The sequence below is a fragment of the Chaetodon trifascialis genome, chromosome 4 (assembly GCF_039877785.1).
Source record: "Chaetodon trifascialis isolate fChaTrf1 chromosome 4, fChaTrf1.hap1, whole genome shotgun sequence".
Classification (NCBI taxonomy): Eukaryota; Metazoa; Chordata; class Actinopteri; order Chaetodontiformes; family Chaetodontidae; genus Chaetodon; species Chaetodon trifascialis.
This window is the reverse complement of record NC_092059.1, coordinates 10,423,103-10,450,394: the sequence shown is the minus strand read 5'-3', so window position 1 is coordinate 10,450,394 and position 27,292 is coordinate 10,423,103. Positions and strand designations below refer to the sequence as shown.

The following is a 27,292-nucleotide window of genomic DNA, read 5'->3' as shown; positions in this document are numbered from 1 at the left end:
TTTGTAGTTGGGATTTGAAGGGCCCGTTTAAAGGCCTGGGCTGCTAGAGGCCACAGTAACTGAGAGGGTCGACAAGCGACGTGCAGAAAACAAACATTAAACATTAACAGGCTTTAACTCTCTCCCAGGCTGCTGCTTAGGTAACACTAATCTGTCGTACACAAACACTTAAGAGATGTATACAGTGTGTACAACACTGATACACACACGTACATGCTTTCTGTCTCTAACGCAGAGGCATGCCTGGGATCAGAGAGTCAGTTATCAAAGCAGAGGGCCCTGTGAAACAGCAGGGTTGTAATACAGCTCACTGCTGACAGGAAATTATCTCCAGACTTAACTAGCCTTTCAAAGGAAATGGAGCAACACAGCCTCCGCTCGTGGAGCAGATACACGTACCGAGCCGCGTCTGCAGAGATCAGATTGTTCTAAAAAGCAGCAAGGGTCAAGGTATTTCTTTCCTACTGTTATACAAAGTGTAAGTGCACTGGCTAAAACAGAAGCAGGAAGGGTAAAAGGCGTTTCCTTAAACCAGGCAACCCATAAACGAGTGGACACACGAGCGAGGTTCATCCGCTTATTCACCACAGCTGAAAAGCTGAATGTAAAGGCAACGAAAGCAAAACCTTGGATTGTATACAAATTTTATTCTCGTTTGTTTGAAAAAGCACAATATTTGATATGAATAGGGGCTACATTTAATCAAATTTGGTACATTTACAGGAATTCAAAACTTCATTCTTGATTTTTTTAAGTTGATTGCTTCACGAATCAAAATTTAACAAAAACAAAATAGCTTATGAACTGTACAATCAAATCTCAAGGTAGGTAAGGTGAAAGGTGGCTTGAGGGTAGATAAAGGTTCCAGAAACATTTGGGCCGGCACATCCTAAGAGGACCAGCGGTCGCAAGGCGCGTGTCTTGTAACGGTAAAGTTTGTGGTTTGAGTCGGCCAGAGACCAGTCTCCTTCTCTTTCCTTATGTTTCCCGTCAATCTCTACTGTGCTATCTAATAAAGGCTAAAAGCCCGAGAAAAATTTTAAAAATGAAAAACATTAGAGCTTATGTTTCTGTAAAGCATATGGTTAGCATATGTCTTTTTTCCAGCAGGATACCAGCACAGGAATTTCATCAAACATTTCAATAATTGGGTTAAAGCTTGCTATGAAAGAAAAAAAAAAAAAGCCTTTGACAGCACATACCTTCTGAACTCAAAGAACCACGAGGGCGAAAGTAGACTGTATGGGTGAGCAATGACAAAAAAAAATAAAATAAAATAAAATAAAAATAAAAATGATATGACCTCTAGCTACAAATAAATACCACAGATAGAAAATATAACAAAATATTTTGCTTAAAGTCAGGTGTAATTACAAACATAAATACTTGATTATTTCTTCTAGTGATTATAAAGGCAGTACAGTGAATAACAAAGAAGCTATGGTGCCTATTGGTGACTGGGAGTCTGGAGGAGGAAAAATTTAAGTCTGGAGGGCACTAGCTTAACAGCAGTCACACACAGTCACATCCACACACAAACGTATAAATGCATCCACGCAGACCCCATTCAAAACAGCGTACAGCACACACACTCCCACACGAAGTCACACGTTCTCCAGACTCCACCGTCTCTTCCTTTCAGGCTGAGCAGGTCCCAAGTCTCTCTTCTCTTTCCATTCACTAGCATATTCACAAATAATGTACAATTTGGAGGTGGTATGGCTTCACTCTGCGGGCGTTTCTGTGGACGACAAGAAAACGGGACACACATTCGTTGTGAGACCTGCTGTAGGCAGGAAACTGTTTTCTCTTTAGCATTATCCCCAGGGACAGACCTCAAACCTGCACATCATTACCCATAACTGCTTTTAAAAGACTGCTTCTGACCCTGTGATCGAGCTGTTTAGACGAGAGATTAAACCTCAGTTCATTTTCAGTTTCACTGCAGCGTATTCTGAGGACAAGGCTGAATAATTTCTATATTTTCAACAAGACCGACGCACACACTGCATGACAATGTTGTCTATGTACCCAGCTTCGTTAAAAAGACTTCACTGAGCCAGACTGGTTGACATGTTCTTTCAATATTATGAAGCTGGGCAGTGCAGTTTATGCTGAGTCGATCCCACTTACATCTCCCTGCTGCTGTAAATACTCATTAGAGCGCCTGAAAATAGATCCCAGCAAATACCCTGTTTACTCTTCTTTGCCTGATGTTTTCTAAAAACTGAGCCCTTTTAAACATTTATTTTTGTAGGCGTGAATGAGCTTTAGGCTGACAGCTACAGCTAAAGGGTCGGGAACTCAGCAAGTACTGAGAGACAGCTTTTTAGGTTTTCATGAGTTTTGTTGGCGGTAAGAAACATATTGAACAATCTTAAGTCAAAAGCATTAATGGTGCGGCTCGTACCATCGCTCAGGGGTGTTTTTTGTGTCCAGTGTGGGTAGCTGGGTATCTGCGGGCAGGAGCGCCTTCTGTCCTACATGCCCTCCACCTTCAGGAAGGTCAAAATGGTCTCCTCCCTCTGCGTCAGCGAGGAAAGGCTCTGAATCTGGGTCGTATTCGTAGGAGTAGTAGGACACCTCTGCCATGGACCCCTGCTCCTCCTCACCTGGGGAGATTGGGGGTGGGATGAGATGTTGAGACATATTAAAACAAATGAGAGCAGGTAGAAACTGGGTTTTGACAAGGGAGTCACTGACGGGTTGATCACAATATCTAATATTCAGTGAAGAAGTACTTCATTTAGCTGCTGGAGATGAAAGAAATGGGTGTCATAGAGACTTAAAGGTGCCCCTGTGGAGTTTTTGACCACTAGTAGCTTTATGGAGCAGTGTGTCCAGAAACAACATGCAGGCAGGTGATCCGATACACATTCCCACCAATGGTTTTATTTTATTCCAGTGATCTACTGGTGAAACTAACACACAAAGAGGGAAGCCAACAGTAAACATAGCAGGTTTCAAACTTAGAAGAAACTGTCTTGTCAAAAAGGAAGAAAATGCATTCAGACTGTTTTTTAGAACTCAACGCTTTTTTGGTGAGAAACACTGAATACGAACATTGCTTTTGTTTGTTTACAAGAAAACTCCACGGGGCACCTTTAATATCCTGTGCATCTGAAGCTCTGGTCGCAATACCCCATCACAGACAGTAGGGGTCCCTCCCTGCTTGAAATGGTGGATTCTCACATGGCACGCTATTTCCAAAATCACACTTTTTGGATAAGGGTATAACTTTATTACATGTTCATTTTACTATGAGTACCTACTATGAGTCCACTACCACCAGATCTTACAATCAGAAGTTTGTGGTACAGATTGGACTTAATGGTGTGGTCTAAACACACAATTGCATACACAAAATGAACATGTAACAGTTGCTTTTTAAAGCGGGGAATTAAAGGTTCACATGGCTAAAAAGCTTCCGAAATGAAGCCTGCAAGTCTGCATATCCATTATTCTGTACGCTGTCTTCTGGTACAAGTTCACTAATAAGACAAGTCTGCACAGGGAAGCTAATTCCAGAGCTCCAGCTTCCTCTGCTGCTCCAGTGGAAACTGTCATTTCCTTGGCACAGCCCACCTTCACCTATTACACTCTGAGCGCACTAAGCGGGCATGTCGTCGATGTTCTAATGGTTTACAATGACAGTGTTTTTACAGTACTAATTCAATCTAATCATCCCAGGGTTATCATACTGTAGCTGAGTGTGTGTGTGTGCGCGAGTGAGAGGACATTGCCTGTGTGAGCATGCAATACGTGAATGTGTGTGTGCATATATAGATATACACGTGTGTGTGAGTGCATAACAGCATTCCTGTGGTGAGTGTGAAGTGTTAGCTTTTGTACTAAAGAGACCTTTGACTGAGAGCAGCTTTGTGAGCAGCAGCTACCGGGAGCTGCAGGCTGGGAAACAAGTCAGTGCAGGCTGTGCCACATCTCACACACACACACACACACACACACACACACACACACACACACACACACACACACACACACCTGTACATAACTCAGACATTCATATAGGCAGAACTTAATGTTATACATCAGCTCACATGCAATCCGTGCACACGCAGCGTGCATGTACAGTATGCAGCTTGTGAATGACTGCAGCGTCTTTTTATGTTTCTGTTGCCAAATGTAACACAGCTACGTCCTCCCTCCACACGCAGCCAAACATCCTATCAGGAATTCTCTGGCTGCCTCTCTGGAAGTGGCAGCTGATCTAAGCTCATGGCAGAGCTACAATCAAGCCTGCAGTGTGAAACCTATCCACCTATTTATCACACCGACTGTAGACATGATGTGGTGGCAGGGGAATGTGCTGCCACACACCCCACCTACGTATCTACTTACTTCCTCACATCCTTTCCCTCCTTCTAGCCTCCTTCTCTTTCTTCTTTCATCTCACCTCCCGCTCATCCCTCTTTGACTGTCTTTCTCCCCTTTCTTTTCTCAGCTGTACACCCCCTAACACACCCTTTCATCTCTCTCTCTCTCTCTCTCTCTCTCTCTCTCTCTCACTCTTTCTTCTTCTTGCCCTTGTGAACTCCCATTCTCCACGTTAGAAAAGAAAACACACACAATCAAGTGAAGGAGTAGAAGCCACTATAGGCAGAAAATATACAGAGCAGCGCTGCCTCTGCAGCTGGCCTTAGCAGGCAGATGGGGGAAGGTTGAAAGGAAAGAGGGGTGAAATGTAAAAATTGAGAGGAGAGTGCATGGGGGAGATGATGCATAGCTGTGTGTGAGCAGGGAAAGGTGAGGTAGATGAGGTTACCTGTGTGTACAGGCACTGAGGGCTGCTCGGTTTCCTGGCTCGTTACTGGTTGTCTGTCCTCCACCGTTTTCTCCACTGGAAATACAAACACACACACACGTTGGATTATCTACGGTTATGTGCCACAGCACCTAAAAAAAAAAAAATAGTAATGAATTCAACAGAGTTTCAGTGTTGCATAATCTAAATGCTGCACAGAAGCATTATCCACCCCACTGAGCAACACTTCTTGGCAAAACAATGATGTACACTCAGCCTCAGCAGAGGCCTGCGTTAAAATCTTTCCAAAAATAGCAGGGGCCAAACCATAGCCAGAGGGGCCGTGTGTGGAAACAAATTGTATCTTTTTCCCTTTCAAAACAGGGAAATGGTGGCATGAATCTCCCCCACACAACCATACACAAACAAACAAGGTCAGGGAGCTCGAAACGAAATTACGATTCTTTTGATAATCTACAGCATGAACCACTTGGCACAAACCGAGGTCTTTTCCCACCAAAGTTTTGTCTATGCCTTTTCCCAATCTGCTCCACAACATGAAGGCTCCTTTGTTGTTGGGCTGTGCGTCGGAAAGGAATGTGACAAGGATTTCAAAGGGCTGGACAAAAGCACTCTGTCATTTGGAGAGAGCCCTGTAATACAGCAGAGAGCGAGAGAGGGTGGGGGGGGTACGGAGGGTAGCTCTCCTCAGAAAACTCATCCAGTAATCAGCTCAACACCTGAACAGCTGTTTCTACAGCTCAGATCATGGCACACACGGAGGAGCATAGACGCACTTGCATGTGTATGCGAACAGACATGCATGCAGATACGTTACACAGCGGACATGTGGATCATTATACACTCACATGGAGTTACAGCAACTGACTGTATCTGATAAAATAAAGTGTCACAAGAGTTCCTGTGAAGACACACTCATACTACAGACTACTTTAAGTTCTGGGATATGCTGTAAATGTCTGTGAATTACAGTCCACTCATTGTATAAATGGCTATACAGTTGATATAAGCTAATAGAGCAGCTATTTCCTGCTCTGAACCTAATCTTCTAAATTTCACTGAATTAAGGATGGGTGCATGCAGCAAGATATGATAAACAGTAGTATAATCAGACTGTGGCTCTTTCAAAATAATTGTCAACATCTAAGCAATAACTTCCATCCAAGTCTAGTAGTGTTAGCATGATAATCAGACTGAACTACCTTCACTCATTCAGCCCAACTTTGTGTTCATGGCAGCCAATTTTGTGTTTTGCTTTGCCCTAACCAATCAGTAGTTTCTCCTGCCAGCAGACCTGTTTTAATGTAACAAATCTGAGATGCAGCTCTGGAACCAGGTGCAGTGATATGCGGTGACAGAGCTCTTACTGTGAGGACACTGGGACAGCGGAACCTGCTTGATGCGAGTCCCGTTTCGACAGGCAAACACCTCCATCTGACACTGGTTCTGGTAGAGCTGCCCATCTGAGCCACATACTGGCTCCCCGTCGTAACCGCAGTCTCTGTAGCAAGTGCAGCGCTCAAACTGCTCCTCCTCCAGACAGCCAAACACATTGTTGCACTGGTTCGCCTGCACAAAACCTGCAGAAAGAAATACGTTTTTAAGCGATGATGGAAGTGGGGTGTCAGGGAATCTGTAAGGGTGTAGCATGAGTCTCACCTATCCACTGGTTGGTTGAACTTTCCACCTCGTTGCAAGTGGGTCCATCGCACAGCTCCCGTGCTAGCGGACTGCTCTCGCTAACGTTGTAGAACCGGGTGGCCTCGAAGGCTGCATGACAAGCACAGACCCACACCGGCACGTTCACACATCCACACACAAAACAACGATGATGCTCACCATAACTAGGTCATAAACTTTAAAAAGTCCCATTTCCACAAAAAAGAAGCCACTTCATAAATCATGTTGAGTTAGACGTTTTCCTGCTGTGTAACTCTTTAAAGAGCAGCACTTAAAATATTCATCAGAGGCACACCTGGTTCATAGTAGTCATAGATCTTGACCGGAACAGGCGCTGTCTTGCCCACAATGTATTCCCTGACAGCTTGGAAGGCCACACACGTCATACACTGGCTGGGGATCTAAGAAGGGGTGACAAACACAGAAAAAACATGTGCAAAAACACCCAGAAAAGCAAACAAATGTAGAGAAATGCAAATATTCACACTAACACACAAATCCTCCCCAGCCCTGTGCAAACACTGGTGAACGAGCCCCTCCTCATCCACCATCACCGCATGCACATTATTCTTCGGCATGAGCAGAGCCACGATGGACACAACCAGGAGGGATTCGGATAAGACTCACCTCATCAAAGTAGAACAACACCTTTCTTCCGTTCAGCTCATATCTCTTCAGACCCACTCGCTTGTCCATCAGCAGCTGATGAGGAAGACATGAGAAAATCAAGCTCAGTGTGCAGAAAAATACACAAGACAACTGGATTCTGACAGAGTTTGGCCTGGCTGAGTCCTGGAATTGGTCCAGAAACGTTGTGAGAGTATTGTTTATGTCCTTGGTGAGGCACTGCAGTGGGACGTAACGTTTGAAAGACTTCTGCGGTGACTTTTGACTCTTTAACTGGTTAATGGTAGAAAATGGACAAAGAACGCATGGCTTGTAGTCAAACCAACTGTACATTTGTTTCCAACATTAATGGACAACAACTAGTCATGGACATGGAAATGGACATAAATAGTAATCAGCACCACAGTGGGCTGGACAGCTCCATCTCATGCTAACTAGGGTTTACTATTCACTGAGATTAAATATTAAGTGTTAAATATGTAATGAAACCCTGGGTTGACATGTCCTAAAGGCTCTGTGAGCCGTTTGGCCATGTTGATACTAAGGGGCCCTCGCACAATCCATCATTGTCAGTTCAGTTGAGATACATTACATGACCTCATTAAAAGCTTATTAAATGACAGCGAAAACCACAGAAGCAAGAATGGCGTCATAAATGTCGCAAACATGTGACAAGATGTGAGCCATTAACCTTATAAACAGTGCTCGACGGTGCTTGATACGAACGGTGATGTGCTCACTTGCTGCTGTTCGTACTGAAGTGAATCTGAACAGAGGTGTGACCACTTCATTCAGACAAAAAGGAGAACAAACTGCACAGTCAGCGACTACAAATCAGACTGACGAGAACAGGAGGATTCGAATCAGCCGACTGATTCATAATTTACACCTCCTGTACAGTGCCCTCATCACCAGCCTGTCAGAGTCCACATGGTCTGCATTTAAATGTGCTCTGTGAGCCACAAGTGGAATTCAAACCACATGCACTCGACCACGACACGATGGCAGAGGTGGAAAAAGTGCAGGTCGCCAATCATGGACTTCATATTAGTCGAAATCAGCGAGGGATCCCAGCTCTCCTCAGGGATCGCCTAATCACTGTTTTATTCTTACGAGAGAGTTTCTGGTGTTTGTGAAGCTTGGGCGCAAACGTAGAGCTGGGTCAGACATGCATAACCAAATGTAGTTAAGAATGTGTATGAATGAGTAATGGGGAAGCTGTTTACTGCAAATGTGAGCGTGTGCTTAGAGAGCCAGCAGAGTTAATTCCCCCCACCGGAGGATTTTTTTTTATTCTGTCAAAGGTGGCAGCCTTTGGACAGCAGGGGTTTATGAGGTGCTCAGCCTGAGCTGGCGCCACCGAGACACACATACACACTCTCTCTCTCTCTCTCTCTCTCTCTTTCTTTCTTACACACACGCTACACAATTGGTCCCTCTGTTTACGAAAGCATTGTTTGTATATCTAGCAACTAAACATTGCCAATGAACTCCCATAGCTCAAATGTTATATCCACAGTGTGTGCTGAGCTGTTAAACAAAGCTCATTATATTGGGTGATAAGAGGCCGTGGCTGTGGTAGCTCCCAGTCAGTCACCGGACTAATCATTCGTGACTATAGCTTCCCCGAGAGCAACTAGACATGACTGTAGAAGCCAAGCTTGCCACCATAAATTGAGGAATGTAAGTGGCAGTCGGGCAGGCAGCAGTAAAACTCCAAGGGAGGCCAGCAGGGGTGTAAACTGAGCTTGTTAGCCGCTACAGCTCGGGTCAGCCTCGGCTGACACACTCACAGCAGTGTTTGTGTGTATGTGTGTGCGTTTACCCAGGTAGTCAGAGAGGTGACTCTTTTAGAGGTGGGAGCCTGCAGACTAAGGCCCTATAACTGTCTAGTAATGAGGGACAGGCCTCTGATGGGTGGCTGGGGAGCTGACCTGGATCCTTAAATTTCTCGTCAATTTCTCTTATTCTCCATCAGTATTTACCATTCCTCAATTTACTCATCCATCCTACATCTGTTACACCTTTAATCCGATCCTCTGTTTATTACAGGACATCTGCCTCTTCCCTCTGTCTTTTGTAAACTTTCTCTAAGGCTCTACCTCACGTGGCCCAATGAGGGGGCTGTTTTTGGTCTTGTAGGCCCAGAGAGGCCCGATGGCCTCTGACCCTGGGACACTGTAACCCAGCAGCGCATGAGTTAGTCTCTTATCATACCCCCCAAAAAAACACCATAAAAAAGGACCTTCACCTTAACGACCATTCCCGTGACGATGACACACACAAACACGTGAAATACTCTCTCACTGCACATCTGCGCAGCCTGTCCCATTAGATGGAAGTCTCCAGGAGCTGTTCTATCCAACAACTTCTTACAATGGAGAGCATAACAGGTAAACACTTGACTCGTTGCTGCTCTGACAAATATTTACACAACACATTCTACTGCACCACCAGAATAATATCCGTATCCAAAGTGAGCTTGTTTACGCGAGCGTGTTTGGAGATGCATCCTGTGTGGGTGTGAATGTGTACACGTGAGTGGCTTTCACAGCGGGTCTGCAAAGGAAACAGGAGGAGTCTGATGAATTCCATGACATACTGCGTTTCATCGAATGGCCTCCAGATGTGGACGCATCTGTCTCTGTTACTACCTGCTTTTTGGGTCTGGGCACTTACCTGACTGCTTGCCCTGCCTGTCCACAATCTGTGAGCCGCTACAACCAAGAATAATAGCCAGTGGGGGTCTATGGGTCTGTGTATGTTCAGGATATACAATCTCTAACCCTTTGGCAAAGTGTGTGCGTGTGTTTTAATGTGATTACATACCCTCTCTAGGCTTTCAACATCTGCTCGGAAACCAGAAATCATGGGAACCTCTATGACGGCCATGTTGGACGAGCCTGAATGGAGCCACCTTGGCAGAGAGTCGGGGATGTAAGTTGTTAGAAGCAGAACTGTGCACATGTGTGAGGTCAACATCTTTATTTATGCGTAGTGTGTGTGATCTACCTGGCACAGACTTCTAAGGAAATGTGGAAGTCCATTTTGTCCTGGTGGGCCGCTGGGTCGTCGTCATCAATGGGCGCCCGCCGCTTCCGGTTAAGCTCAGAGCGGTTGTCAGCACGGCTCCGGGAGCGTGAGGAGGGATGGCGGGAAGAGGAGGAGGAGGGGGAGGAGGAGGAGGAGGAGGAGGAGGAGGGGGGCTGCAGGTGTCGCTCCTGAAAAGGCTCTTTCAGGTCCACCTTGAGCTGAAAGGCTGGCTTGGATACTGGGTCAGGTAGGTTGTAAGACACATCAATCTGCAGACAAACAGGGAGCAGTGCAGTGTTTAAGAATGATATCCGGGAAGACTTTACATGCTCAGACGGAGCACCTGATTGGCTCTAGGGGTGGCATTCATGGTTCCCAGAGGATGAATCCTTCAGAGTTTTCCTCTAGTGCCACCATGAGGTTTAAATTTGTGGTTTTGAGTGAAATGTCTCAATAACTATTGGATGAACTACTGGTAAAATGTGGTGCACACACATCCATGTCTCCTAAGTACATTGAATTTTAATCTAATGTTATCACTGGGTCAAATACCTGCTGAACTGATTACATTCCTATCAACCTCAGCTGTACTTTGAGTTTAGTGCAAATGAGCAAACATAGCCTGACAGAGCCAGTTGCATGGCTGTTGATTTTGTCATTTTTCCCTTTGTGATTAGGAGATTAGGACATTAGTTTTACTTCTTCATTTGCAGAAATGACCAACATCAAGCGGAGGCCTTGTGTAGGCCTATAGCAGCAACATGTAGTGTGCCAGATCACGTGATAGTTGGTCATTTTGTCTGCTATCAAAGTTTTCATTTGCTCGCCAAATATCTGGTATGTGTTTGAGGCAGCTATTTGTAAAAAAAAAAAAAAAAAAATGTGTATGGAGAAACAAAATTAATACGATTTGGCATCATGGATTGGAAACAAACTACTTGGAGTTCAAATATTTAAGACCTCCGGCCTTGAAAATACTAGAAAGTCAGGAAAAAAAGGCAGTTTGGCTGCACTTTAAAGCAATAAACCACAAATCATATTCACTGGACACAAGACATGCATTCAGAAGACTACTAGTATTTCAGCCTGAGGACAACTCGCTGCTTTGATGCTCTTTATAATTTCACAGAAGATTATTATTCCCAGACCTGTACACATTCTGAATAAATCACCCAGTCTGATTTGAGACCTTTGCAAAGCTACTAAATAATAATCCTGAGGCACAGGACGTAAACTCATCACATACAGTATGTCTGCAAACACACACACACTGACAGGTCTCTTTGATTGCCCCGCTCTTGTATTTCATTAGAGCCCAGGTGCTGCTGGCCCGAGGGGCTGTCAGAGGGGTGTGTTGACGCATGGGGAGGTGTGGATGGAGAGAAAGTAGAGAGGGAGAGAGGTGTGAAGAAAGAAATTGTGTGTTTGTGTGTGAGAAACAAGCTGAGGAGAACGAGTTGGAGGACGTTTCAGGCATCGCAACATCCGCTGCGCTGGGTGACTGTGCCTCCGTCATATCAAGTCATATCTCACATACGGGCTTCCGAAAAAAAGGATTTTAAACATCTTTGATCACACATGCTTTTTCGTTTACGTCCTGCTTGGTTTTCAAGCAGACAAGCGTTTCAACATGAGTGATAAGATGAGAGCACAGAATGTCATCCAACAAAGAGGAAAAAATGACTCCTGTTGTTTATGAAAGGGGGTTTTGTTTGTCTGTGACATCATGGGACGTAAACAGAAAGGACGGAGCACACCGATTGATTCATAGCCTTTACTAGCGATAACAGACAGACGTTGTGGCACTGCTGGATCTTCAGCTTGGACAAAGGCATGAGGAAAACAACATATATAATCAACCTAGACCAGGTTTTTCAAATGTTTGGATAATGAATCCAAGGGTGAAAGTTGCCAGAGTCAGTGTCCAAGTGCCACAACCGTAACTCCACGTCACCAACAAATGAACAAAAGAACACAGGCCTCTGTTTAAAGTTACAAAGATAAATGCACAAGTACAAAACATCCATTAAGTGGGACAAATTAGAGAAAAGATACCTTAAAGCTTTTTTGTCAACAGGGATATTCCAGCTTTTAGACAGCGTGTGCTGTTGCAGTTAATGAAGGATTTAATTTTTTCAGAGCCTGTTTTAGTAAAGTACTTGCTGTCCAATGAGCTAGAGCATTGTGCACGATGGCCTCAGTGGAAATGATCTGCAGGCTGGTAAACCAGTGAGGAGACAGAGTGAGGTGGTTTTCTAGCATCAGAGCAAGAACAAGTCTGTCTTTCAGATTGAGCTTCCCTTGTAAAGAGTCTGTGTTCTTTTGCTCTTTTGTTTCGGACAATCTGGGATCTAGGAAAGACATCATCAGTGATAAAGCCGTGCCAGTTGTGGTTATGGATTCTGAGCAACACAACTCTAGCATGAGAAGTCAACTATCTGAGGTGGAGTGTTACTGAACTCAAGTCAAACACCGTACTGACAACTTAAAGAATTCATGAATACACTGGCTCTGCTTTGAAAAGGGGATGGACAACAGAAAAAGAAAAAGACTTCCTGCTTGCTGAATGAGCTAGACTGTCCTGTCTTTTATGGTCTGTGCAAAGTACATAAATTCCACCATCAATCCCCCCTTCCCCCTGAATACATGTATTCTTCGCTACGAGATTTGTCTCATGTCTCTCCTTGGAGACACTGTTGATATACTAAACATTACCAGAGTGTTCCAAGAGCCTGCAGAGCCTGTATACATGCATACATCATGAAATAGGTCTCGATGCTCTCACCCATTACCTCAGCAAACATCCGAAGTCCTACTTAGACTGTCAGAAATGATTCTCATCACGAGCTTCTTTAAGTGTTTGGATTTCTATTACTTGCACAGCTAGGGGCGGTGCTTTTGCTGCTTTGGGTTTATGGGAAGAGAAATTTGTTCAGAAACCACTCCAAAAGACATTTTGTTCAAGACTGCCTTTTGGTAAAAAATATATTGATGATATTGAGAGGTGATAGAGGAGAGCGGACTGATTTGTCTGCAATATATAAACTCTGCTTCTAATGATGGAACAGCATGAAACTTGTAACTCATGTCTAAATATCAGCTGTGCCTCCCCTGATCACAATTAAACGTCACAACCTGGGAGACAGACGGCTTCATTCTGACACTAGAAAACCACATAACGCTGTCTCACCGCCGTCTAATCAACCCACAGTTTTTTTCCGCTGCGGCCACGGTGCACAATGTTCTATCTCCGCTGACACCAAGTACTTTACACATCCATGTGAAAAATATTCCATTAAACCCTTCATGAACTGCAGCAGAACACACTGTCTCTAAAGCAACAGATACACAAAAACACATTCAGCTGCATTTTGCTGGATGAACCTTGTTTCAACGTGGAAGTAAACAGCATCCTGTCCACGGGACCACAGGAATAAACAGGAGTGATCAACACATTCCAAAACAGCTGGCTAAACTCTACCAGATTACTCCAGTTTACAGGGAGGAATTTGGGCATTATGGGGCAATGGCGACTGACTCCCCTTTACTGCCAGATTCTTGCTGAGAACCCATGAAGTAAGAATTACAGTTCCTTTTTTGGCAATGTTCAAGAAAGCAAATGTGTCTGTTTATGTGAGCTTGTGTGTGTGAGCACTACAATACCTGCATGAGACAGCAGCCTTCTCCCTTAGCGCTGACAAAAAGGCCTGTGGGGATACTGGGGATCTGGAAAAAAAGAAGGAAAGAAGAGAAACGCAAGAAAGAAGAGAAACAAAGAGAGTCAGAGGGGGCAGGGAGAGGTGAATGAGTCATTTATCAAGTGAATGAATGCTGTAGGCTGCTGCGCTGCCACTAGTGGTTCCCTGGCTACTAACCAGCAGGCCTTAATTGCCCCCAATTAAGCTGACACCACTAATCACAGCAGAGGAACATGCCCGGCAGAGAGAGCGCACTGCACTCTCACCTGAACCACTCTGGCTGTCTGATGGAGCACTTTCACACACAGCAGCAATGACCCGATGCCACAGTGGCCCGGCCAAGGTAATTCACGCCCACGCTGTCAAGTTTGCAATGTGTGGGCAAATGGGCCAATAAAACACAGCTATTAAATCAACAGACCAACAAGGTGGTTTTGGGAAATCCAGCCCAGTTAAGCCTGGTTTGGTTTGGCAGTGTGAAAAAGGTCCTGGTTACTAAACAGCCACAGAAACACAGAGATTAATGTTAGTGCCAGAGTGTGGCTCTGGTACATAGATGCTCATCAATCACTGTTGTCGAGAGGGAAAAGTTTCTTAATTGCATGAAAATAATAGGGCTTTTCTGTGGTGAAATGCCTCCCTCTGACGACCTGGTAATGATTACTGGAACTGACAATTAATGCTGATAGAGCGCTGTCAACCTAGATAAACAATCTCGAGGCAGCAGCACGGCAAACCGCCTGTCGTGCCTCATCTGCGCACAAAAACACCGCAGAGCACGCTCGCCATAAAAGAATCATTTCTACTAATCACTGTTTCCAGGGCCGTGATTACCTTGGCACTCTGGAGGAGTTTCTTGTTGTCCCTGTTGAGTTCAAAGGTCTCCTGAAAGTCGAGGTTGGTGGAGGCCAGTGAGATGGTGAGGTTGACCCCTCCGACATAAGACAGGATGGCGTACTCGGACAAAGCCTGCAGAGCTACACACGTGTCCTGCACAGGAGTTTCAGACAGATCTACTTTAGGCTTGAGTAAATGCATTTTTAGTTTGATTTTCATTTATTTGATTGTGACTTATATTTAGAGAGAAACTGCACAGAGTGCCTGGACCAAAACACAAGAGAAGCTCGAGAAACAGGGCTACCTGCGTGGAGGAGAAGCCACCCAAGGCATTCCTCTGCTGAGAGAGCCATTTGACCACAGGCAGGGCTGAGGCCACATCTCCTAGGAGGGTGTAGGTCAGGAGACCGTAGGCTGTCATCTCCACCTCTGCTGACACCACTGGGAACAAATGAATTATGAAGATTCATATTTGGATTCTACATCTTATTTTCAGACCAGATCAGCTTTGTGTGGTTGCACAAGAGGATGACAGGAAGCAGCCAGTATGAATGGAGCAGTCATATATTTCCAATAGGTAATATTAAATCTAATAGTTGAACAGTATACCTGACTGAGAGAGGCCATCACTGAAGCCCATGAAAGTGTCCTCATCTGTCATAGTACTGCCAGTCAGACTCCAGTGGGTGAGTCCATCTACAAAGACAAACAAAGTGAGCTGAAGACAGGGTGGTGAGGGTGCAGGGGCGGCATCCTGGATCATATGACTCACTGTATCAATATCCTAATTGTCTGAATCTTTCAGCAACTGTGCAGCCAAGCCCTGTGTCTTCGGTGTACTCGGGGAATAAAATGATTGTGATCAAGTATTGTCGTGTTCCCCTCAACTCTGTCAAATCTGCCAAAACTTGCAGAAAGTTTCAGTGGAGAGGAAGAGGAGGAAATGGCCAAAGGAAACCGAGAGAGAGATAAGAAGCAGAGGGGGAAAGGGAGGAGTGAACTGAACCACTGCTGAGGACTACAGCTGCTTCGTTCACCCTTGTTTATGTCCTACATCTTATACCTGCAAGCAGCCTTAAGACATGAGGCTTTAATTGTAATTATCTGACCAAAGAAATGAGCTATAAATTTCTACATATTCTCGTTAGCCTTGTTGTGACAGAACACTTGCATTCAACATCTGCTGTCCAGCTTACTAAGCTCTGAGTGGAAGAACCTCCACAGAGAGAGTGTGGCAGCACCTTGTGTGATGGCCATGTGGTTGAGGCGGCGCAGAGCCAGCGGGGCGTATGGGCTGCGTAGCAGAGCCAAGGCGTACGCAGACAGGGCCGTGGTGTAAGGGTCGTCGGCAGAGTAGGTGTTGCTTTCCAGGAAATCCTTGGCTTTGGCCACCGCCACCTTTTCTTCCTGGACCAGACATGACAGGACGTTAGACAAACACAAATTAACATGTGATGAGAGTCATTTTTGTTAGAATTTTTAGAATTTAGTCTAATTATTGGTGCATTTGCAAGCAGGCCTGGAGATATTTATGTATATTTATTCTTCCACTAGTGATAACCTGCTGTTTAAACCTGTGAATGTGCTGATGGTGCTTTTTTTTTTTTTTACTCAATCTGAGTAACTGATTAAAACACCATTCATTTGTAAAGTGTCAACATATCTAAATTCATACATAAATTTTAGGATTTTGGATTATTGAGCCCAGTGTTGATGGAAGCTGTCCTGTAAGGCAATAGATACAAGAGTGACTGCCAGCTCCTGAAACATGGCCCCACAGACTGTTTAGGAAACAAAAATGAAACGTAATAAAATCTTTTTTCACTCAGTATTTGTGAAGTTTTCAAGTTTCAAACGAGCATAAAACGGAAAAAGGACATTGATATGCTTTATAATGACAATTGTCAATATTACACGCTTTATTATGTCTTATATAGACAATAATAGTACAGTTTACTCTAGTACAAATATAGTTTATCATACAAGTACATTAGAAAATACAGCATCTGTTTAATGTTTCTAGAGGATTGAGTTTTTCTTTTATTCTATTTCTATTTTGTATTCTGTGCTGTGGCAACCTAATACCCCTGAGATCACCAGATATGCCTCTTACATGACATAACATGACCTCTGGCATACCTTTTACACACACACTGTTTAGAGGCGGTCCTGTCCAAACTCTCCCTCGTCTCCTTTGCTCAGATGCAGTTGTTGAATAAACATTCATTCTGGCCATTAAAAAGTTGAGAGTTGACTTTCATCTCATGCAGATGTGACCTTCCCTCTCATCCCTGAGATGATAGGCCTCCAGAGCCACTCACTGTAATTGCAGCAGTCATCTTTTAATTAAGTGAAATTGGAGGGGGGGGTTAAAGGTTCCGCTTTGATGTGAAGGATACCTTTTCAGTTTTTATCAGTTGTAAAAGGACAGACTCTCAGAAGAAGCCCTTTGGGATAGATAGCAGAGGAAAGGAGGTGGAGGACAGATGGGATGGAGAGGAGCCAGGAGGAGGAAATGCTAAATAAAGAGTCAAGTATGTGAATAAATGGAGAGCGAAGAAAAAAACAATCAGAGGTTCAGAGGCTGCAATAAGATTGTGAGGATGATTTCACCAGTTTTATGGTCCTCTTCCTTTTCCCACATCTTTCACCGACTGAACGGCACATATGGTGCCGATATTTGATTACTGAGGATGGCTATTAGTAACACAGTAAAGTAAAATCATGCAGTGAAGGAAAGTAGTGCAAAGGGGGAAAAAGCAGAAAGGAGAAGGGGAGGAATGCAGCCGAGGTGTCTTTTCACAGAACTTAATTGTCTTTGCACGTCAGCACTAAATCTTTTGATGTAGTCCAAAATGTGATTAGATATTAGATTAGCAGCACTGGGGCAGAACAAATATGAGTAGGCTGACTGCCAGCACATCCATCTTCACAACTATCAGGAATGCAGAGATACGTCCACACACGACCTGTGCTTAAATCCACAGCAGGCTGGTAGGATGGGCTACAGGAGTAAGTGGTTCAAGTGGGACAGGCAGCGCGCTGCACTTCGCTCCAAATGATTAAAAGACCTTTTAACCCGCTGGCGGCGTGAAACACTTTGTACTGCATCTGCTCTAAGTGACAGATCAGGCAAAGGGGAACATTTGTACCTGTTTCTTTAATGGGTTTGTTGAAGTGCCGTCACATTAAAACACAGTTTAGCTTAATGCTGAGCTGCTTACTGCTTACCTCTGTGGTTATCCCCGTCTCCAAGAGAGCTGCTACCACATATGCTGTAAGTGAAATCTTCCCATGGATCCCTCCCTGTGGACAAAAGCACACTTCAGCTTTCAGTTAGGACTTCAGTTGGGACTTGGTGCATCTATGTTTGTCCCTGCTGAGGAGCTCAGGTGGACCACCGATCAGATGATCAGTGGTTTGATCGCCTGCCCCTCCAGTCTGCATGTCTGAGTGTCCTTAGATAAGATACGGAACCCTAAATTGCTCCTGATGCCGTGTGTGTGTGTGTATGAATGAGAGTGTGTTATAAAGCACTTGAGTGATTAAACTAGACTGGAAAAGCACGACATAAATGCAGTCCATTGTGACTGGACATCCACCAAGACACAAGCCTACCTGCAGGTCTTTGTTGAGGATGCGTCCCATGGCGGGGAAGGAGCCATCATCTCTCTGATGTTTGATGAGCCAGGACTTGGCTGCACGAAGCTCCTCGGGGTCAATAAAGATGAAACCCCGAGACTGAGCGAAGGACTTCAGCACAAATGCTGTCAACCTAAAGGGAGAGGAGATGGAGGTGGGGTGGGGGGAGTGTGAGATAAAGATGGGGAGGGGGGGGGAGCGGAAGAAGATAAGAGAGGAGAGATATCTAAGATCCTTTAAAACATGTGCTGGCAAATCCAGCAAAAATACTTAACTATCAGGAGTTTGACGGCAATCAGTTTTTCAACAGAGTGAGGAGTTTTCCAACAAGTCGCACTCTTTCAATCTGTCAACAGAGGGGGAGCGGGGCTGATAGAGAAGCAGATGGAGGGATGTTTTTGTCAAAGATAGAATGAGAAAGGACTGGTATGTATAGATGGATCTGAGGAAATGGAAAAAAGAAAGGAAGCGAGGAGGGGAGCAGATGGGTGCGGCAGGGTTTGATCACCGCTAGAGGATGCGGCAGCTGTGCCACTGAGAATGTGAAATCTCACACAGGCCGCTCATGTACAGTATCTCTCTGCATGTTTGTTGGAGATTTCCCAAAAGCATTCTGCAACTTATACAAATCCCAGGCACCGAGTTTGTGAATCTGGCTTGCCTGGGTGTGCGACTGAAAGTTTATGAGGCCTGGTTTTAGTGGGCCATGATGGAGAAGGACCAGGGGAACCACGGAGAAAGGCCAAGGTCAGCCCTGGGGGACACGGCTGAGCTAATAAACACACACTCATCCATAAACAACAGACCTCCCGGTAGTGGTCGAAAGCTGCAGACTTTGGCCAACAACTCCTCAGTGACAGCAAGACATTCCATTACAGCACCCCTGACCATGACTGACTTATAGGATGAGGCAAGCTGCTTACCATAAAAAGAAAGAAAGGCGAGATGGAAACGAAGAAATAAACAAACAGGTTGTGCTCTAGTTTCTCAGCACCGCTCGTAAGTGAGAGCACAATCCAAGAAAGAGCACCAGGAGAGATGAGTATGAAAAAATGAGCCCTGCTCTCATAAAGCGAAACATTAAATCTTCCCTGGCTGGAACCAGGATGTTATTCCTCCCCCGAGACAAAAGTAGGGATGGAGGCGCAAGCCTGTTGGAATTTTTATAATGTTAAGTAATATCGTATCACGGGCCCCAGGGAAAGGTACTGGAAAGTGTAAATATGATTTAGTTTGGGGAAGGAAGGAAGCACTAGACAACCTCACTTCCACCACTCAGCCCTTGGCTGGGGTCACCCTCTCTGGATCCCCCCCCCCCCCCCATTCTCTCCTGTTTTCTGACTTCCCACTTCTAAATCCCCTCTCTGAGCTACCCTTATCCAGCTCTGTGCTTCAAAGGGTAGATCTGAAGGATTTTTTTTTTGAAAGACAATACACGGGTGTGCTCCATGATAAAGCCTAACTTGACAAGCTTAAAGGGGGAATGTCGGGAGTTGTACTCAGAGAACGGGTTCCCCACTCCCTGATTAAGCGCTTTTACTATTGAGGTGTTGCTGGTGTGTTGATTTGGAAAGCATCCCGGGGTCTATCACTTAAACTTAGATGAATCTTGATTACACAAACATATTGCTAACGAGGGGTTAGGGTTAGGGGTAGCTGCCACGAGGCTTCTGAGGCTGAAATGATGGATTAGGTGCTACAGCTGCTACTAAACGGGGAAATTAAATCAAGACACATGTAAAATGTTAGCAAATGTCTGGCTGTGGCTGATCATTTCTCTATTACTATTTGTTGGACGTGGCTATATTTCAGTTCTAGGGCTTACTTTTTGCAGGCTGTCTCTGAATTATAGCTTTGTAACAAGCCTTAATATTTCATATAGACGAAAGATAGCTTTAATTTTACGAACACACACCTTCAGAGGCTCTATAGCCACGCTGTTGCAAAAGAAATAAGATCGGCTTACCAGTTTGGCCCAAGACTGCAAATAGCTATTAGGTCAATACAGCAGCAGATATCAGTTCTTTCAATCTCTGGTATTCAGCCCCCCAACCCTGCTCACGTTGTCAGATCAGTCTTTGGGCAGACACAAATGCCATGCCAGCCTCAACATGTAGAGCCCAGAACTGGGACTGTCAGAGAAAATGAGGAAAGAAAGAGACCTGGCCCACTTTTAAAAATAATTATATAAGGAGAGAGCACACTTTTGACAAGCCTGTTAAAAGCTATTCATTAGTTCAGCCGTAGCCTCAGTTCTCTCTGTTGTTGCTAAAATGGAAGAACACATGGAAATTGGAGGCTTTATTAGATTATTTAGATAAACTGTCGTTTTAAGAAGGTTTGCAAGACAGTTGAGGTTTATGGACTTGCACATTGGGCTGGTATTATAAAATAGGATGTGGAGGTGTCACAGGGGGGCACGGAGCAGCAGGACAGGAAGAGGAGGTATGCAGTGAGAATGGGGGGCTGGGATGCTGTGTGTGTGTGTGTGTGTGTGTGTGTGTGTGTGTGTGTGTGTGTGTGTGTGTGTGTGTGTGTGTGTGTGTGTGTGTGTGTCCTCATGCTGATAATAATGGTAGAAGATGGAAACATTACAAAATCCAAAGGGGGGAATTTATACTTGGAATTAAGGTAATGATTGAAATTAGGATAGATTAGGATGTAGTTAAAAGGGCAACACATGGGGTCAGTGTTTATAGAATGAATGTAGCCAATGAAAAGTCCTCACAAGTATGGCAATAAAAACCTATGCGTGTATGCACAAACCTCCACCCAACATCTGTATTATTGTATTTGCAAAATGGCAGGTAGTTCTCATTGAACTCCACATGAAAAGGAGCCAGGGGTTAAAAACATCCCCCGTTATCGTTCCTCGTCAGTGTCTCCCTGCTTTAAATTACAGTAAGTCAGTGAACCCTCAGTCCACACTGTGCAGATTTAACAGCCTTGGCAACAGACAGCCAGCGCTGCAAACCAAAGCATTACTGCCAGCCCTTGTCATTATGTTCAATCTTTTCATTAGATCCTGTCAATTTCCACTCAGATACATTTTACTAGCTGGAATACATTAACACTGCATTACGGGTGCTTTTAAGCAGGCAGTAAATGCACTACTCTATTCGTGAACTCTGGATCTAAAACAAAACCTGGGCTTGTTTTGGATGCAAACATGTTGCTGATGGATTCATAAAGTGTCTGATGCAGGTTTACTGAAGGTTCACCATCTAAACTGTGCCCACAACCCACACTTGTTGCCCTGGGCGCCAAGGAAAACTCCAAACCTCTGCTTGTTACATCCTCATATCCTCTCACAGTCATCACGGGAAGACTTCAAGGTTTCCATAGGAGTTTAATGTTACCAATTACACCCAGGTAGTGAGTCATTAAGAGGCATGCTCCACTTCGATTTTCTAGGCCATGTCCAAAAAAAGGGTAGAGAGCCATTTGGTGAAGTGGCTCCAGACAACTTAGAACAATGTCTCCAATTGTGGCATTAAGAGCTCGTCTGTGGGGCCAAAGCAGCATGGGTCCGCTCGGTGCCACGGATATGAACCCTGATTAACTGCAAATAAATCTTGACAGCTTTGCCTACCTCAGGGATCCAATTATGCAGTTTGTTTATGATTCTCTGTCGTTTATGTAACCTGCTGTTTCACAGCGTTAGCTCTATTAAATATCATAATACCCACCTCAGCTCATAAATCAAGCAGAGGTATGCACATTGTGCATGGGCCTCCAAATGCAAGCAGCGGAGCTCCCCATTGAGAGCATTGATTTCAGTTTTATAAATATAATGAGATGGTTCTGTCTGCCTGCTTGGTCCCAGGCAGTGTAAACATGAAATAAACACTCACCAGTGATTTAAACACATCAACAGGAATAGATTAATTTGAGCATTGTGTGCTGAGAGGCTGATAAAAACTTCATTGCTTTGGCCAGCAACCTATGTCTCACTTAAAGGTGAAGAATGTGGCTACGGCTAAGTATAGTTTGGCTGGTATGAGTTGAGCAAACTTTAACAGCTACACCTACAAGGACTTACCACATGCTGCCAGAGGAATCCCTTTCTCCGAAGGCACTGTAGGATCCATCCTGCCGTTTGTAGGTCAGCTGTCTCTGGTAGCCTGGATAGGAATAAAGAGGGGGAGAGGTGATGGGAGAGCATACTTTCTTACTTACTCTACATACTTGTTCGATTTGTACAGAGCCTGTCAAGTCTGTTGGAACTGAACATTTTCTCTGTCCATCAGTGCTGCCACCGCTTAAAACAGCATTGGATAGGACCCTCACATACTGTATGTAATAGGATAAATGCACGCTAACTGCTCGAGGTGAAGTCGTAATATAATAAGAGTTAACAGATTTTAAAGTAAATTGTATTTAATGTTGTAGAAAAGTGTCAGGGTATTAAGTGAGGGCTCTCCTGTCATCCTGTGATCTTTGAAGCTCAGGCAGGAAATGAGAAGCAACAAGGTGAGACTGAACTCTGGGCTCCATTTGACAGGCGGTGCAAAGACTGGCAAAAGCAGCACTTCAACATGTGGTATTTTCCTGACCTTGAAATGCTCTTTGGCCATTTCTGTGGTATTTTCAGGCAGTGCACAGTGCACATGGTGCAAAGTTGGGATGCAATAAGCTGCACATAACTGACGTGGGGCAAAGTGAACTTCTTTAGTGCAGAGCGAGCTGCGCCTGCATGTATGTATAAAAGTGCGTCATCGGTCCAGGTGTCCCACGCTGTCATCAAAGACAGCCAAGTCAGTCTCAATGTCATTTCCACTGTCAGGGTGACTGAGTGAGTCTTTGTGGGGGTACGTGGAGAAAACAGAGGAGGCCGGGAAAAGATTGGTAAGTCTGAGTAACCACATCCAGCTTCATGTTCCAGTCCACAAGCCAAAGTTTTAAGTGCCAGCCAGGTCAAGGCTGGTCTGTCAAGAAATCAACAGTTCCACAAACAAAAACCTTTATCCAAGGTAAACCTCACTTCAGCAGTTTCCAGAAAACTCAACAACAACAACACACAGTTTGCCAACAATTAGAAAACATTCCTTCCGCTCAGCATTAAGTCACTTTGCTCACAGTTGGGCTTGAAGGGATTTGACTTGTTGAGATTCACGGCACACTCTGAGAGCTTAATTGATGCTTTTGTTTCCTCTGCTTAAACAGCTGTTAGGTAATTGGAGGTACGTTAGCAGGATTCTGGGAATGCAGCGCATCTTGGATAAACACTCATCAGTTATCTGAACCAGTCATCCAGACAGGTGGAATCTGTGGTATCGAAGGCGATCCTTCATCTCGGTGTCCAATACTAGATCACTGCTTCAGGTATGTCCAAAGTAAGTAGTCCAGGAAAACAGTTTGTATGAATTAAGAGCTCTTGGTCCTCCTGATACACTGCTTCTAATAAATATCTTTGCATTTGAAACATTTTACCGGACATCATATCCAAACCACATTACAGCAAGTAGAATAAACTTCTTAAAGACAATTACTAAAATTGAAAGTGTAAAAAATGGAAACCCATATTTCCCTGACACATGCATGTAAAACCTCTGGTAAGGAGAGCAATGGTAGTTTTAAAGCTTAGTGAGGACGCCATCTTTGACCCACTGGGTAAGTTTGCTTTACATGTTTGGTGTTATGAAACCAGAGTGTGGTTGGGTTGCAGTTTCTTTACCTTGCAGCAGATAGTCAGTTGCTTCATTCTCGACCTCAGGGCTCAGCTGCCTGGTCTTCTGCAGGTACTTGAGAACAAAGACATTGGGGGCGAAGTGGATCATGTTCTGCTCCCCACATCCAAAGGGCAGCCGCAACAGCTTGTCCAGGTTATTAAGAGTTGGCCCCATCACATCCCCTGATACAGGTTCACACACACGCACAAAGACAACATTTATGCACATTTCAAAATGTATTTTAGTTTCATTCAAATGTCAGCTTTACTGATCTAAAGCTAAAGCTTCAAGGTGAGTACATGTTTCTTATAGACAATAATTTGGGTACACATAAAAAAAAGTTTACCAATCATAAATGCGGTGGCCCTCTCAGATCCAGGCACCATGTTGTGTGGGACCCCTAGAGTGAAGGCCTCATTGTGGTTCTCATCAGAGTCTTCCTTCCTCCAGATCTTAAACTCCCCAACTGAGCCCCAGCCTGTTGAGAAACCTATGTGACGCACCTGGATGGACAAACAAAAAATGTTGGAAATGATCTCTCAAGATAAATGAATACAACTAGTATATAAAATGCCATAAAGGAGTCGAACCTGGCCAGGGAACTGCCCATTGCCCACTGCCCATTGGAGGATCATTGATTCATTGGATGGATGTAAACCATGGCCAACCTGGAGAGAAGGCAAACACATTCATGATCAATCCCATCGCATCTGTTCGTGTTCTTTGGTGGTACTATAACTGTTCCCTAATCAGACCACAAATAGATAGCAGTCAACAGGAAAACATCACAATCCTCAGAAAAAAACTGGTGTTTTCTTTTTTTTTTTTTACTCCCTCATACTGAGCACTAACAACGTCCTTCTGCCAAGTGTCAGTGATGCCAGTGTGATTCACTCACCTCCCACACACAAACACAACATACAAACAGACCCACGTAGAGCACAGTTCCTCCCCGGTACTAGAGTTTCATTGTGTAATCGCATTAAACCAAAGACCATGCAAGGGCGAGCCCCACAGCTCATCTAGCCCAAAATGCCAGCGCACCGCCCCCCTCTGCAAAATAAATGAACCCTATTGGGCTGTAATATGCAGGCTTTTAACTGCTGCCTTTGGTGAATGGTGCGAGGCTAATGCTGGGACTGGGGAGCAGTGTGCCAGCCAGAGGGTGCCATGCGAGCACCAGGCCATGGATCACTGAGTGTCCTCACTGACATCAGCCCGTTAAGCGTGACCTTATGGGAAGGCACGCCAGTAAAAGTGGCGCCAGTCCTCCTAACACACAGACCCCATGGCCTGCTGAGTCTCTTTCACTCTCCTCTCTTTGTGTCAGGAGCATCCACTTGTGATCTGAACACAAATCTGTTGGAGGAGGTTTCATCTTTCTATGCGCTCATCTGTTCACCTGCTCAACAGTTGATCAGTTGTTGCCAATGCATTTATACATCCAACCACTGACTCACAGGAGCGTCAGTACTGGGAGTTGTAAATCTAAAGCAATATATGTTTTCTTCATGTATATTATTACATAACTATATGATCTCCTTACCTGTACTACACCTCCCTTCCAACTGATCCAGAAGCTGCGGAACTCGTCCCACGAGAGGATGCCTGGCGTGGCAGTGCTGACCAAGGGCTCGCCCATCTTGCCCAAGGAGATCCAGGAGCGGGTGTTTTGCCTTCCCCCAAGAACGATCTCTAGCATCTCCGCACTGTCATGGGGGCTGGCCGAGAGGGCAAAATGGGCATCGTTGTGGGTCTTGACTGCCACCTGGAACTGGTTCATCCTGGCCGGCTTCTTCACATACTGATACTCGTACTTGTTAGGGGTGGAAATGTGGATTCTCTCTGTGAATGGAAATAGTAAATATACCTAGTTGTTTGGGTTTAGTGACAGTATCGACAGTATGTACATTATGCACAAATCAGTTTAAGATATGTAATTAGGGAGAAAAATTATATCAAGAAAATACATAAGCACTGACCATTAGGACAGAAGAAGACACTGTAGGTGTATTCTCTGGGAAGGCCTTCTGGCTACAAGGAGAGAGAGAGGGCGAGAAAAAGGAAAAGTGGGATAAATGGAAAAAATATAAAAGGTTCTGACAGATTATCTCAACAAAATTCTAACCTAATGCTGAATAAATTAAATATATAAATGCAAGTCTTCTTTATTAGTCAATATCAGCTCTCTTACCTCCACCTGGACAGTCCTGCGGACATAGTCCAGGCCAATTGGGGTCCTTCTTTCGTCCACATCATTGCCCGTTTTGCCTGTCTGGAGTCCATCGGAGCAGCAGCTTGGTTCACTGTAGGCAATGGCACGGGCTATCGGGCCAGCAGAGAACATAATCAGCTTTCCTTCTTTCAGTTATGTCACAGCACATTATCACCCCTCTTGGTTGTCTACAGGCTCTGTGGAACGTCGGCCCAAGCCAGCTGCTAGTCCCTAAAGAGCCTGAAGAACATGTAAAGTGGCCATCGCTCTCCAAAGCCACAAATTATTGGTTTTACCCACTCAGAGAAAAGTATGTTTGAGTTATTGTCCACTTCTATATGCAGTATGTTATTTAATAAAATGCTAATGGTTGGGCTGGGAGCACTGGGGCTGAGGGACCTTTTTTCAATCTACACATTAACCTCCATCTTACTGAAGTACTTATGAGTCACTCTTTATGGGGGGATTTAATAAATATGCAGCATACATATCATAATGATATTGATAAAACATCAAGGATTTGAAAAAAACATCAAAACATTTGTTTATGAAGTCAAAAATCACTACTACCTGGATCAGGCCGCATCTTTAATGTCAACTGTGGACATCAACATACATTACGCAGGACAAACATGTCTGTAAGAGGACTCCCAGTTCTCTTGCTGGGGAGCACATTGGAAATGTGGCCCTGTGCCAGTGGCGTCTCTTTGTGTGTGTGTACTGAGAGGGAAACACAAGGGGCCAGGGGACTAGGAGTGGGGCCATGGGGGGCCCATTGACCGCCAGTGACCTGCAAACTCATCAACATGCCACTGAGTGTCACAGCACAGCTCTGGTTGCTCCCCCACTGCTGGCCCGCTTTGTTCTCACATGCGCTCTGGAGGGGACTGTTTGTAACTCTGGGTGGGTGACCAGATCACACACAGCTCAGCTCCTTGGCCAGCAGAGTTCGCTTAAGTCAAAGGCTTGCCTTTTTGTAAGGCATCACACAGAGAGCACTGATGTCATGGTGAAAGGCTGCTATTTTTTTTTTTTTTTTAAGTGCCATGCCATTTAAGAATTCAAATAACACTATTTCCATGACCCAGCACAATCTAATCTG

At 44.6% G+C, this 27,292-nt stretch overlaps 1 protein-coding gene across 1 annotated transcript in view; it reads right to left on the bottom strand.

Moving 5' to 3' along the window:
* Positions 1-629: 629 nt before the first annotated feature.
* The window catches only part of cpamd8 (C3 and PZP like alpha-2-macroglobulin domain containing 8), a 41,167-nt gene continuing 14,504 nt past the window's right edge, over positions 630-27,292 (bottom strand). The window contains exons 22-44 of the mRNA XM_070960459.1: positions 26,170-26,300; positions 25,958-26,009; positions 25,522-25,820; positions 24,566-24,643; positions 24,322-24,478; positions 23,981-24,157; positions 22,346-22,427; positions 18,280-18,436; positions 17,893-17,967; positions 15,903-16,068; positions 15,271-15,357; positions 14,966-15,102; positions 14,659-14,814; positions 13,790-13,852; positions 10,106-10,395; positions 9,923-10,010; positions 7,094-7,168; positions 6,762-6,867; positions 6,446-6,556; positions 6,154-6,366; positions 4,787-4,861; positions 2,411-2,612; positions 630-1,741 (exon numbers count right to left, since the gene is read on the bottom strand). Coding sequence (XP_070816560.1) covers position 1,741; positions 2,411-2,612; positions 4,787-4,861; positions 6,154-6,366; positions 6,446-6,556; positions 6,762-6,867; positions 7,094-7,168; positions 9,923-10,010; positions 10,106-10,395; positions 13,790-13,852; positions 14,659-14,814; positions 14,966-15,102; positions 15,271-15,357; positions 15,903-16,068; positions 17,893-17,967; positions 18,280-18,436; positions 22,346-22,427; positions 23,981-24,157; positions 24,322-24,478; positions 24,566-24,643; positions 25,522-25,820; positions 25,958-26,009; positions 26,170-26,300 — 2,978 coding nt within the window. The 3' untranslated portion in view covers positions 630-1,740. The remainder of the gene's footprint in view (positions 1,742-2,410; positions 2,613-4,786; positions 4,862-6,153; positions 6,367-6,445; positions 6,557-6,761; positions 6,868-7,093; positions 7,169-9,922; positions 10,011-10,105; positions 10,396-13,789; positions 13,853-14,658; positions 14,815-14,965; positions 15,103-15,270; positions 15,358-15,902; positions 16,069-17,892; positions 17,968-18,279; positions 18,437-22,345; positions 22,428-23,980; positions 24,158-24,321; positions 24,479-24,565; positions 24,644-25,521; positions 25,821-25,957; positions 26,010-26,169; positions 26,301-27,292) is intronic.